The following is a 13,652-nucleotide window of genomic DNA, read 5'->3' on the forward strand; positions in this document are numbered from 1 at the left end:
AAGCTCTCGCTCTCTAAAATAAATAAATTAATAAATAAAAAAATAAAATTAAAAAAAGTGTTATTGAGGACACTGTCCACTGTCACTAAAAACTCCTTTCATAAAGCCCCATATGAAAGATTTCTTTTAGAATTGAAGGCCAGACATCTGTTTCTACAACAGTAGGTTAGTATTATCATTGTGTTTTTGAAAAGCATTGAATAGTATAAGGAATGCTCAGGAGTTTTTTAAGTAAAAAAAATCAAAATTCAACCCCATGTTTGCTAAGACTTCAATGCTGTAAGGTGTAGATATGCACAGAAAAGAGGCAAGATGGAAGGTTAATAAGCTTTGTTAGGTTTAACTGGTAAGATGACAGGGTTTTTTTGGTTTTCTCTTTATTATTGTTCATTTCATTTTATTGAGACGTCATTCACATTCCATAACATTTTCCCTCTTCCTGACATAGTTTTAACTTTATTTGCTTTCTTTTACTTTTCCTGACTTCAAGACTGAACGTGTATGACTTTGCTGATTACAGAAAGGGGAAGCGTTAAAAAATAATCCATTGTAACAGGAGATGGGGGCAAAGTATCCTGATCTCAGGAACTTGTTGAGAAATTTTAATTTTATTAAAAAATACAAAAAATAGTTTCGCTTTTGGAAAAATCTGTGTCCCTCGGAGCCACAGGCTGCATCAGATAATAAGTGGGTGACAGATTGCAGCCCACTGGGAGCTCAGCTCTGGAAAGAGTCGCCGCCCCCCCACGTGGCACCAGTGTTTGTCCCCTCCTCGGTGCTGACTCACACTCCTATCTAGACCATCCTGACCCTAATTTCCTATTTCTCTACAGCGCCAGCTCGGCTGCCTTCTAGCAAACTCAACCTCCCTGTGCCCAGTCTTCTTATCTGTAAAGTCCACACTTGCGGCTGCTTGCCCCCTGTCTCTTCCCCGGATGTCCGGACAAGGCCCATTTACCTGAGCCCATCTAGCTCCGTTTTCAGCCGCCTCCGTTCGATGACCAGTCCCATGGTGTTGGCAAACCTCTGTGGAGAGTGGGGTACCCCAGCGGGCAGGAGGAATATCTGCAGTGGTGGAGACAAGGTGCTAGCCAGCCTGCAATGCCCTCCAGGGACCTGGGTGCCCGCAGTGTCCTGGCCTCCCCAGCCGGCCCACGGGGTCCGGCAGCCCCCCTCTCTGCTAGCCTCTAGCCCGGAAGCAGAGGAAATGTCAGGCCTTGTGAGGATGGGCAGCTCACAGGAGGAAGTGCCCAAGGGCCAGGAAGGGAGACAGGACAAGCCAGGGAGGACACACTCCAACCAAAGCCAGCATGAGTGGACCATGGGTTCCTGCTCTTTGGTCCTTCACCTTCCTATGCCCTGGGGCCCAGGCTCACCTCTCCCTGCCGAATGGTCACGGCCCGGTGTTTCCCTCGCTCCAGGACTTGGAGAACCATGTCGCCCTCTAGCTGGTAAAACACCTGTGGGACAGGAGGGCAGACAGGCTCAGCCCCTGCCCCCTCCCTCTTCCAGGTCCTTGGCCTGAGTTCTGACCCGGACACCTGAGAAATTTCCTGAAGGCCTGTATAAGCAGTTCTGTCACTCCTGCTCTGAGGCCCCAGTCTCCCCTGACATGCTACAGACCGGAGTGCTGGGGCCACAAGACGAATTGTATCAGCTCAGGCGGATGTTAAACCGAATCTGGGCTCCAAGGCCTTACAGGGGTGGGGGCGGTCCAGAGAGCCAGTGTGTATTAAGCCTCTTCTCTGCCCCCAGCTCTGTGCACACGCACACTCTATACATATTGACTCCTTCCCCCAGGCAGGGGCCAGTGTCCCCATGCGCTGCATGGAAACAGGCTCAGAGAGGTGGCATGATGTGACCTGCCTGAGACCCCACGGTAGTAAGAGGCAGAGCCTTCAGCCCAAGTCTGGCTGACTCCCAGCCCAGGTCCCCTTGCATCTGTGCACCCCAAGAGAAGGAGTCGGGTAAATGGAGTACTGTGTGGTGGGTGGTGGAGCTGGGGAACCCGAAGGGCTGTTGCAGAAGCCCGAGCTCAGCAAGGATGACTATTGGGCTCAGTGATGCCTTTTCTCTCACCAGGGAGGAACCTGGACAGCTCCTATAGCACAGCCTGGGGAAGGACAGCAGGCACAGAGAGGAGGCTGACCCTCAGCTCTGTGGCCTCCCAGGGCCTGTGGCTGGTACTCTCCCCGACCCCAGGATGAGAACAAGCTGGCACAAACCCACTTCTAGCCGAGTTCCTCCCAGCCACCTGAGTGTCCCTCCTGAGAGGGGCCGCCTACTCAGGCCAGCCCTCCTCATCCGTCAGCCACTCAGCTGAGTCACTGCTTGGCCTGGACCCCTCAGTGGACACCCATCCACACTACCAGAGCAGCTTGGGGAGGCCCAAAAGTGGGGTGTGGGGCAGAGGCGGTCGGGGGCAAGGGAAGGCAAGAGGGAGTGAGACGGGAAAGGTGGGTACTGACACCAGGGCTAACAGAGTGGAAGCCTTGGGAAGGCAAGTGGAGGGGCCTAAGGCTGCCTGAGGCAAGCAGAGAAACCCGCAACCGGTCTAGTCTACCGCACGGTGCGGTGGCCACTCCCAATCCAACCCTGTCTCCCTGTCTTCTCTCGGCAGCTTTGGCTATTCCTGTTGATTTTTGCCACAGAGGAAAACGGTCTCCCATGAGGTGTGGTGAGAAGTGGGTGGCTGGGAGACGTGAGGGGTTAGCTGGCCTGCTCTGGGAGGCTTTTCCCTGCTGGCCCGGGGTCCTCACTCCCCTGCCCGCCCCGCCCACTAGGTGCTCTGTAAATATTTGTTGAGTGAATGATTCTCCTGTGCTCCCTCCAGTCCCTGGCTGTGGCTGGGAGGCCAGGGCTGGGGGTGGAGGCTGGTGACCAAGCTGGACTCTGGACCTTGAACCCCTGTGTCAGGCCCCCCCACGGTGATGGGTGTCGGTTCCGTCTACTCTTCTTTCGTCACCAGAGATCCTGAAAGCTGGAAACCCACCTGTGTCCCTCCCTCAGGAGGGCCCATCTTTTTCTTTTTAATTCTACTTTTGTTTATTTATCTTGGGGTAGGTAGGTAGTACAGAAACACAGTTCAAAATTCAAGGTACAAAAGGGTATTCGGGGCAAATTCCCCCCACCCGCCCTCCCCCTCCGTTAAACAGCCCCCAGGAACTCGTATGTCTTGGGCCCTCCAGATAAGGAGGGGACCTCCCAGCCCCAACCCTTTCCAGAGAACTCAGCTCCTAGGACCAGAGTGGAGCACCCAGGTCCCTGTCAGCATTTGGGTCTCATTTGGGAGGCCAGTCTTCCATATTCAGATTCGAGGGGGAGGGCACCAGGGCGTCGCACCTGGCACATGGATGGCCAGGGGGTGACACCCAGCGGCTCGAGCCACCCTCTCACACCCACAGAGCCTGGGCTCTTTCCTGGGGCTCCCGCAGCAGAGCTGGAGGATGGGGCTGTCACTGTGTGCCCAGCCATTCTGCCCTGGGATTTCAGTAGCGCCCCCTTCATCCATCAGCCACCTGACCACCCCCCACCCCTCCTGTCCACTGGCTCTGGCTCTTGCTTGGGAAGTGTCCCCCTCCTCCAGGGCTATTAAAGAAGGGGGCAGTAGCAGGCCTACCTCCTCACCCTCCTCGATGTGGTAGTCCTTCCTGACGTTGGGGCCCCCGACGAACATGACTTTGAGCTGCTTCTGGTGCCTGCAATGGACAAGGGGAAGGAGGTCCTGAACCAGCTTGTGGAACAGGACAGGAGGGGTGCAGGGGCCCGTGGGGGGCCTGGAAGGAGCCTGGGTACACCTGGGAGAGGTGACAAGGCTATTTCTATAACATTGTCCCTATAGTCTCTGACATTTGTCCCCTCCCTTCTCATCTCAGTATGGCTATGCTCCTCCAAGTGTGTGTGTGCGCCTGAGACTGTATGTGTACGTGCGCCTTTCTGTATCTGTGTCTCAGGGGATTTGTGTGTGTGTCCCCGACATCCTCTGACCCAGTAGTGGGGAGCAGTGTGGTGGCAGATCTACCGCTTCATCACCCAGGATCCCGGGCCTCGCTCAAGACCTCCAGTTACAGGAGAGCAAACTGTAGGCACCACTTCCTGGGCTAGAGGCAGCGGAGGGGTAAGATGGCCTTTATCTGACCGCCTCTCCCAAGCCGTCTGACTGGGAGACTCTGCTCCCTGCAAACTGCTGGCTTGAAGCTGTGAGACACCTGGGGAAGGAAGTGGAGGGGAAAGCTGGATGCAGAGCCCCTGAGGCTGGAAGCACTGGGGGTCCTGGTGGTGTGGGAGTGGGAGTGGTCTTGGGGAGCAATGGTGAGAAGGTGGAACGAGGTCACCCCAGGCTTCAGGAACTCAGCCAAGGAGTTTGGTCTTGGCCTGAAGGGTGCCAGGGAGCCTAGGAAAGTTTTTCTTTTTCTTTTAAGTTTTATTTAAGTAATCTCTGCACCCAATGTGGGGCTCGAACTCAAGACCCTGAGATCAAGAGTCACATGCTCTTCTAACTGAGCCAGTCAGGTGCCTCAAAGTTTTGTTTTTTTTTAAGATTTTATTTATTTGACAGAGAGAGACACAGCGAGAGAGGGAACACAAGCAGGGGGAATGGGAGAGGGAGAAGCAGGCTTCCTGCCGAGCAGGGAGCCCAATACGGAGCTCGACCCCAGGACCCTGGGATCATGACCTGAGCTGAAGGCAGACACTTAACGACTGAGCCACCCAGGAGCCCCAGTTTTTTTTTTTAAATCAACTTTCCTGGGATATAATTTAGATACATATGGAATGAGCCCACTCAAGAACTATTTCCACCCATCAGCCAGATCATATCCCTCCTCTGCTCACCCCTCCCCACCGCAGTGTCATATGGCCCCCTCACCCCCAAATTCCTATGTTGAAGTCCTACCCCCAGACCTAGGAATGTGACCCAATTTGGAAATAGGGTCATTGCAGATGTAACTGGTTAAGCCACAGTGAGGTCACACTAGAGTAGGCTGAGCCCCTAATCCTTATTAAAAGGGGAAATTTAGGGGCACCTGGGTGGCCCAGTCAGTAAGCGTCTGCCTTTGGCTCAGGTCATGATCCTGGGGTCCTGGGATGGAGCCCCGCATTGGGCTCCCTGCTCAAAAGAGTCTGCTTCTCCCTGCCGCCCCCCCGCCACTCGTGTTCTCTCTCTCAAATAATAAATAAAATTCTTTTTTTAAAAAAAAGGAGGGGGGAATTTAGACACAGACACATCGATGGGGAGAGTGCCCTGTGAAGATGAGGACAGAGATCAGGGTGATGCAGCAGAAGCCAAGGGAGGCCAAGATCGCCACCAAGCCACCAGGAGCTAGGAGAGGCCTGGGGCAGACTCTCCCTGACAGCCCCAGCCAACATGGGGTGGGGGGCCGCAGCTCTGTCCCACCCTGTGGCCCATTATGCCGGCCTGCCTCCAGCCCTTGTCTGTTTGTACGTGTTGGCCGCTTCCTCTCACCCAAATGTCAGCGCCCCAAGGAAGTGACCGTCAGTTTGTTGTCTGTTGCATCTGCAGTGCCCAGAACAGTGCCTGGCACATACTGAGTGCTCAGTGAACACCTGCTGAACGAATAAAGGCAGCGCCTGCATTTTGTGATGCTTAATACTGGGGCCTGGCCGGAGGCCTGGGTGGGGGGTGCCTGGAGGCAGGGGCAGCCTGCACCACTCAGGCTGGAGGTGACAAGGGTGGCCCCAGAGCTGTGGCCAGAGGGCTGGAGAGGAGCAGAGAGATGCGAGACACTGTTGGGGCACCCTGGGGGGTGCACAGGGATGAAGTGGAGGAAAGGGGTGAGGGCCACAACAGTGGTAGAAGACACGAGGCCCCGGGGTGGGGGTGGGGGGCGGTTGGCTGTGAGCCGGTGGTGATGCTACACGGTGACCAAGAGTGTGGACTTGGGAGTCAAGCTCTTCCATGGGCTGGAGTCTGGCCCGGGGCCCATACTAGCTGTGGGACCCTGGGAGAGTCACTCATTAGAATCCCCCTCCAGGAGCTAGTGTGAGGACTAGGTGAGGGGGTGTAACAACCCTGGGCACGGCCTCTGGCGAGGTGTGCCAATGCAGCTGTGTGGTTTGGGGTGCCGGGCCGTTGGGGATGTTCTGCAGACCTGGCAATGTGAGCCAGGAGCTGGGGAGCACACCAGGCCTGGCCATGGGGCCCAGGGCAGGGGAGGGAGGTGAAGGGGCCACAGGGGAGGGCCCAGGTCTGCTGGAGAAAGACTGCTGTGGACCACCACCGGCCCTGCTGGGTGCTGTGGGCAGAGGTGGCCAGGGACGGCCTGGTGGGAGTGTGTATGCCTGCGAGGAGGAGCCTGGGGAGAGCACTACATCAAGATCTTCCTACAGGAGCTGATCCTCCACTTGCCCTCTGGCTGCAGGTTCTACTGCAATTCTGGGACATCGGAAAAACCACCCTCCCCAGACTTCTGTCACTGGGGGGTTGGAGAGCTATTTCTAAGCCCTGGGGACAGGTCGGTGACCTGCCATCTGCATCTCTCCTAGTCTCAGTCACCCAGCCATCTTCAGAAGTCAAGGTCACAATCTCCAGGGCACAGTCATCAGAAAGAGGAACAGATGAGGGTGGGGGAACCCGGAACAGCTTGCCCTCCCCATCCCCCGCCGAAGGCACAAGAGGATGGCAGCCCCTTTCTGCAGGCTCCTGGGTCAAGGAGCTGGGGGCTGGAGGGTGAGGGGTGAGGGGTGCGGACGGGGGACGGGAGGTGGGGACAGAGGGCAGGAGGAGGGCGGCGTGCCTGGGACTCACAGGAGCTTGTTGCAGACCGGGGGCAGGAAGGAGGCTCGGTTCTCCTCCAACCAGGTCTTCACCTTCACGGGACGCGCCATGGCAGCCCGGGAGCCCACTCTGGAGCCAGGTGCCCCGGCGGGTGTCCGAGGGGTGCGGCTCCGCCCAGCCGCCCACTGGCCGCCTCGCGAATCGGCGACCGGGGGGCCAAAGGGCGGGGCAATGCCCCCCGCGCCGCCCCCACGACGGTAGCCCTTGCCGGACTTTGGTCCCGGGCCCGCCCGTCCCCCGCGCCGCCCCGGGCTGCCCCCGCCCAGCCCCGCGGCCTCTGCGCGGAGGAAGCGGGGCGCCGGATGGGGGCGCCCCTGCTTTCCGCCGGGTTCGGGCTCAGCCCCCCTCACGTGCCGGGGCTCCCCGCGAACATGCGCGGTCCCCTGTCCCCAGACTTTGCGCCTGGACCCCGCGGAGGCCCCGGAAGACAGACTACGACGGGAGGAAGGCGGGCTTGGAAATCCGAGCACGCGAGTACGGAGGTGCTGGCCCTGGACGGAAGCCTCGGTTTCTCATCTGAGAAATGGGAATGTCTACACAGCCATCCCAGGGTTGCACAGCGGCCACCATAGGCCTCCGATGGCTGTCAGTGCCCATCCGCGGACGAGGACGGTGGTCAGGCCGGAGTCCCCAGGTTTAGCGAGTGCCGCTCTCCTGGCTCAGCCTCAGGCTGGGTGAGAGCGGCGAGGGGAGCGGCGAGGGGACCGGCAGCGCCACGAGGGATCCCTGGCCCTCGCCTACATTTGCAGGTGGCAGACAGAGCACCGACGAAGCGCCCGGCACTGTCTGAGCTCCTGACGTGTCTTAGGGACATACTCAAGTCACACGACACTTCGGTGAGAGTTTTACCGACGAAGAACCGGGCACTCGGTGTCCCAGCCCTCGGGAATCTCGGGGTCCTGGGGTGGGGTGGGCGGACAAACCTGTGCCCAGGCTTCCAGCCCGGTTACCCTGGGGGCGGCGGGGAGGGGGGGGCGATTGTGAAATCGGAAAACCGGGTGGGGACGAGGAGCAGGGCAAGACAACACGACACCTCTTTTCTTTTCTTCCTTCCGGACTTAGAATTTTTAGGAAAAATGTGCGTGTGTTAGAGGAGGGTGGGGTGGGGAGAAGGAAAACAGCTCAGGCTCTGACGCCGGAATCCAGACTACAGAGTTTAAGAAATTCAGCTCCTCCAGCTCCTGCCCTCCCAGCCCCCCTTGCCCCTTTCCTGCAGCCTGGGGTGGGCTGGTTTTCTCAGCACCTTCCCACACACAGACCCGCCCCCCCCCAACCCTGCGCAAGTCAGAACCCAGTCAGAGAGGCAGAAGATTGCCACCCACCTCTGCTAGGAGGACCCTCCTGTTTCCTCTCCATCCCCATCTCTATCCCCCCTTTCACTGGCCCTTTGTTTTCTTTGTAGTTATTATTTAGAACTTTTTTGCTGAGCATTTCTTTCTGGAATATTGCTTGGCACCCAAAGAACTCAAACCATATTCTTTGTCTCTGTAAGTAATCCAGAGGAGAGGTAAACAGAAACTGGTGAAGCAACGAGGATCCCTGATAGATTAGGTTTGTTTTGGGTGTTTGTTACCTGGATGGATGGGTAGGTGGGTGGATAAAGGCATGAATGAATTAACAGAACAGATGTTCTGTTACATAGTACAAAGGAAAGGACAGTTACCCTGTATATTATTTTATTTTAAAGATTTTATCTATTTATTTGACAGAGAGAGACACAGCGAGAGAGGGAACACAAGCAGAGGGAGTGGGAGAGGGAGAAGCAGGCTTCCTGCGGAGCAGGGAGCCCGATGCGGAGCTCGAGCCCAGGACTCTGGGATCATGACCTGAGCCGAAGGCAGACGCTTAACGACTGAGCCACCCAGGCGCCCCGACCCTGTATTTTAATGTATGCAGTCAAATAACGTGAATCATTGAGACCACAAGTAGAATGTTCTGGGTCTGACTTATCCAAAAGAACCCTAAACACAGGCTAAATAATCTGCTGTCTGGTCACTGTCAACTCTGCTCTCTGGCTTGTACCGTTTAGATAAAAAAATCACATGTGTGCAATTGGCAGTCTTCCTGGTTTGAGTGTCGGGTACCTTTTGACTCCAGTATTCAGAAAAATGACAGTTCCCATTTTATCCCAGTGTTTTGGCATTGTCTAGTCACAGCCAGCTGGAATCCTCCTACATGTGGAGCTGTGGGCTCTTTCCAGTACCTCCTTGCAGTAGCCACCTCTGCTCTCTGCACACAGGAGCTCGTTAACACTGTGGAATCAGAGGCAAACAGCATCTGCCCTAGGATCAGAGCTCCTTAGAACCTGGTGCCTTGCTCTGGCCTCCCTTGGATGGCAGTGACTCCCTCTCCAAGTCGCTGAGTTCCGTAGATGCTTCGAGGCTTTGGTGAACCTGAATGGTGATAACTGTCAGATCCCTACCATCTCTCCATAGACAGAACCAGTTGCTTCAGCCAATCCCTTTCCCTGAGCTTCTGGGTCTGTCTTTGCCTCCCTGACTCTCCCACTTTCCCACACTTTCATGTAATTCAGCAAGTATTTAAGAACTGATAGCTTTAGATGAATAAGAGGGCTGGGTTATGAATGGTATTGGTTACTTGGAAATCTGTGCTTTGGGCCTGTTATCTCTTGACTTATTTAGAAGTCTGTTTTGAAATTTCTAGACCTATGGTTGGTTTATTTTTGTTGTTGGTCTTTTTTGCTGTTGTTTGGCTATCACTCTGTTTTTCATTTCTAATTTTATTGCACTATCGGGAGTGAAGATGCTCTGAGTATTATTTTTGGGTGGAGGGATATGTTAATATTTCCTTTGCAGCTTAGCCTGTGATCGACTTTGTGAATGTATATTCTCTTAGAATGCAGTTCTAAATGTTTCTGTTAGATCAACCTGCAGTGTCACCCAAATCATCATCATCATCATCATCATCATTATTATTATTTGAGAGAGAGAGCGACTGAGCAGGGTGGCGGGTACAGAGGGAGAGGGAGAGAGAGAATCTTAAGCAGTCTCCATGCCCAGCATGAAGCCCAAGGAAGGGCTCAGTCTCATGACCCTGAGATCATGATCTGAGCCAAAATCAAGAGTTGGTTGCTTAACCAACTGAGCCACCCAGGTGCCCCATCATTATCCTTATTTTTAAAAACAACTTAATAGGGGCGCTTGGATGGCTCAGTCATTAAGCGTCTGCCTTTGGCTCAGGTCATGGTCCCAGGGTCCTGGGATCAAGCCCCATATCGGGCTCCCTGCTCCGCAGAAAGCCTGCTTCTCCCTCTCCCACTCCCCCTGCTTGTGTTCCCTCTCTCCCTGTGTCGCTCTCTGTCAAATAAATAAATAAAATCTTTAAAAAAAAAAAACGACTTAATATTTTGGTTTCTGAGAGAAATATGTTGGAGTCTCCACTGTAGTTTTTGGTCAGTTTCTCCTTATTCTTTGAGCAGATTTTACTTTACATATTTTGAATCTACATTGTTAGATGTAAAAAGCCTCGACTATTTTACCTTCTTGTAGTGATTCTTAATCAATATGAGCTATTTCTTCTTAGTTTCTTTTCACCTTGACTTCAGCTTTGTCTGACACTGATATTGCTATACCTTTGTGTGTTTGTGTATTTCCCAGGTATTGTAAGTTTATTTTTTTGTAAATATTTTATTTATTTATTTGATAGAGAGAGACAGCGAGAGAGGGAACACTAGCAGGGGGAGTGGGAGAGGGAGAAGCAGGCTTCCTGCTGAGCAGGGAGCCCTGTGCAGGGCTCGATCCCAGGACCCTGGGACCAGGACCCGAGCCAAAGGCAGATGCCTAACAACTGAGCCACCCAGGTGCCCCCCCAGGTATTGTAAATTGATCAAAAAGATGCCACGGGGCTCATGGCTGGCTCAGTCAGTAGAGCATACGACTCTTGATTTCAGGGTTGTGAGTCTGTGCCCCATGTGTAGAGATTACTTAAAAATACAATCTTAAGGGGTGCCTGGGTGGCTCAGTCGTTAAGCGTCTGCCTTTGGCTCAGGTCATGATCCCAGGGTCCTGGGATTGAGCCCCGCATCGGGCTCCCTGCTCAGCCAGGAGCCTGCTTCTCCCTCTCCCACTCCCCCTGCTTGTATTCCCTCTCTAGCTGTCTCTCTGTGTCCAATAAATAAATACATAAATAAATAAATCAATCTTAAAAAAAAATGCCAAAATAACTCCTTCCCGTCTCGAATCCATACGCCTTGCAGTGTGACTTTGCCATTCGTCCCATCAAAGGTGAGTGTGTTTCTGCCCCCATGGCACATAACTGGAGTTTAAAAATCTCCAGTCTGAGAGCCTCTGTTAGGAAAAGGAGATCAAGTCTTCCATGTTTGTGTAATTATTGCTAGGTTTGTACATACTCCTGACATCTTATTTTCTGTTTTCTAATTGCCATGCTGTGTTAGTTTCCACTTGCTGCTAAAACAAATTACTACAAACCTAGCGGGGCTTACAATGACACACATTTATTATCTTACAGTTCTGTACATCCGAAGTCTGAATGGGTCTTGTGGGCTAAAATCAAACTATTGTCAGACCTGTATTTTTTTCTGGGGGCTCGAGGAAAGAACCTGTTTTCCTTGCCTTTCCCAGCTTCTAGAAGCCACCTGCATTCCTTGGCTCAAGGCCCTTCCTTCATTGCTAAAGGGCATCACTCCATCCTCTGTACTCCTTGTCACACCTCTCTCCTGCCTCCCTCTTTCCCTTATAAGAACCTTGATGATTACATTGGACCCTCTCAGATAACGCAGGATAATCCCTCCATCTCTAACCCCTTAGTATAATCACACCTGCACAAGTCCTTTTCATCATGTAGAATGATAGTCACAGATTCTGGGGATTAGGACGTGGAGGTCTTTGGAAGGGAGAATGGATGGGAGAGTGGGGCATTATTCTGTCTACACACATCCCTCCTCGTTTTTTCTTTTTTTCCCTCTCTCTTTCTTTCTTTCTTTTTTTTTCTTTTTAAAGATTTTATTTATTTATTTGACAGAGAGAGACATAGCAAGAGAGGGAACACAAGCAGGGGGAGTGGGATAGGGAGAAGCAGGCTTCCCGCTGAGCAGGGAGCCCGATGTGGGGCTCGATCCCAGAACCCTGGGATCATGACCTGAGCCGAAGGCCGACGCTTAACGACTGAGCCACCCAGGTGCCCCTCCCTCTCTCTTTTTTTCCTAGTTTATCAGGATGCTCCTGGCTGCAAGTAACAGAAACCCCAGTTAGACAGTGGCTTAACCAACAGAAAGTTAAAGGCTTGTGTAACTGGATACCCAGTGGGAGAATGAGCTTGTGACCAGCGATGTCATTATGGACCCCGATTCTTTCCATCCTTCAGATGTGCTATCTTCAGCATCAGTTTTATCCCAAGGCTGCTTCTTTGAGGGATCAAGGGATGTAAAGTATCCATAGCTTTTCCTTTAGACTAGGGGTTCCTGACCTTGGCACCACTGACATTTTGGGTTGAATGATTTTTGTGGGGGGCTGTCCTTTGCGTTGTAGGATGTTTAGCACATCCATGGTTTCTCTCCCCTAGATGCCAGAGCTCTTCTCCAGTTGGGACAATCAAAAATGTCTCTAGACATTGCCCAATGTCTCTGGGGGTCAAAATTGCCCCCAGGTGAGAACCGGCAATCTAAGGCTCACATGACCACATCTGAACCAGTCATTGGGGCAAAGGGAGTGGGCTACTCTGATTAAGTCAAATTAAGATTTGTACTTGAAGCTGGAGGTGGAGTCGGTTTCCCCTGAAGTCTGTGGCCAGATCCTTACACAAAATTCTGGCTCATGACTGGGATGTAGGAAATGATGCTTGGGAGGTAGCTAGCCATGTCCATTACACCTGGCTTTTGATTACATTTTCTTTGATCCATTTCTCCTTCTATATTCTATTCCCACGTATTTAGGGGTTATTCTTTAAATACATGCATTTATTTAAATTTGTAGATTTCTAATAATGTGTATTGTTAAACAGCATCTGTATCCACCCCTAGAACCTAAGGCAAGAAGAAAGGAATCTGGGCAAGCTTTAACTTTCTTCTGGAATTCCCTACTGGCAACTTCCATGTTGATTTTGTTTAGATTATTATTTAAAAATTTTATACAGGCCATACTTAGATGTCTTCGTATGTTTCCCTAATGTATTAACTTGCAATTACTTCTTATATTCCATATATTTTTGGGGAATTATTCTTTGTGTGTTCGTGTGTGTGTGTGTGTGTGTGTGTGTGTGTGTGGTGTCTTTCTTCAGATCTGGGAAATTCTTGGCTTTTATAAAAAAATTGTTTCTCAGGGTGCCTGGGTGGCTCAGTCGTTAAGCATCTGCCTTCGGCTCAGGTCCTGGGATCGAACCCCACCCACATCGGGCTCCCTGCTCGGCGGGAAGCCTGCTTCTCCCTATCCCACTCCCCCTGCTTGTGTTCCCTCTCTCACTGTCTCTCTGTCAAATAAATAAATAAAATCTTAAAAAAATACAATAAGGGGCGGCTGGGTGGCTCAGTCGTTAGGCGTCTGCCTTCGGCTCAGGTCATGATCCCAGAGTCCTGGGATCGAGCCCCACATCAGGCTTCCTGCTCGGCGGGAAGCCTGCTTCTCCCTATCCCACTCCCCCGCTTGTGTTCCCTCTCTCGCTGTGTCTCTCTCTGTCAAATAAATAAATAAAATCTTTAAAAAAAAATACAATAAAAAAACTTAAAAAAATTGTTTCTTGTCTATTCTCTCTATTATCATCTTCTAAAATTTTTTTTTGATGAATGCTAGAATTTTTAGATCTTATCTGCATGTCATTGAACTTTCCTTTCTTTTCCCCATCTCCCTTTGTCCTGCATTCTGGGAATATTCTTCTGCCTAAT

General features: G+C 52.3%; 1 protein-coding gene across 5 annotated transcripts in view; it reads right to left on the minus strand.

Moving 5' to 3' along the window:
• HAAO (3-hydroxyanthranilate 3,4-dioxygenase) overlaps positions 1–13,652 on the minus strand; it is a 28,809-nt gene that overhangs the window by 4,925 nt on the left and 10,232 nt on the right. For 3 of the 5 annotated variants that reach the window (XM_081833464.1, XM_081833462.1, XM_081833463.1), the window contains 3 exons: positions 3,620–3,698; positions 1,377–1,460; positions 959–1,065 (listed from right to left, as the gene is read on the minus strand). In XM_081833464.1, coding sequence (XP_081689590.1) covers positions 959–1,065; positions 1,377–1,460; positions 3,620–3,676 — 248 coding nt within the window. In that variant the 5' untranslated portion in view covers positions 3,677–3,698. Of the gene's footprint in view, positions 1–958; positions 1,066–1,376; positions 1,461–3,619; positions 3,699–6,766; positions 7,197–13,652 lie in introns of those variants that run through there. The other 2 variants (XM_081833461.1, XM_081833460.1) reach the window with 1 other exon arrangement.

Source organism: Leptonychotes weddellii, chromosome 10, assembly GCF_054177405.1.
Source record: "Leptonychotes weddellii isolate Sample4059 chromosome 10, ASM5417740v2, whole genome shotgun sequence".
NCBI classification, from domain to species: Eukaryota; Metazoa; Chordata; class Mammalia; order Carnivora; family Phocidae; genus Leptonychotes; species Leptonychotes weddellii.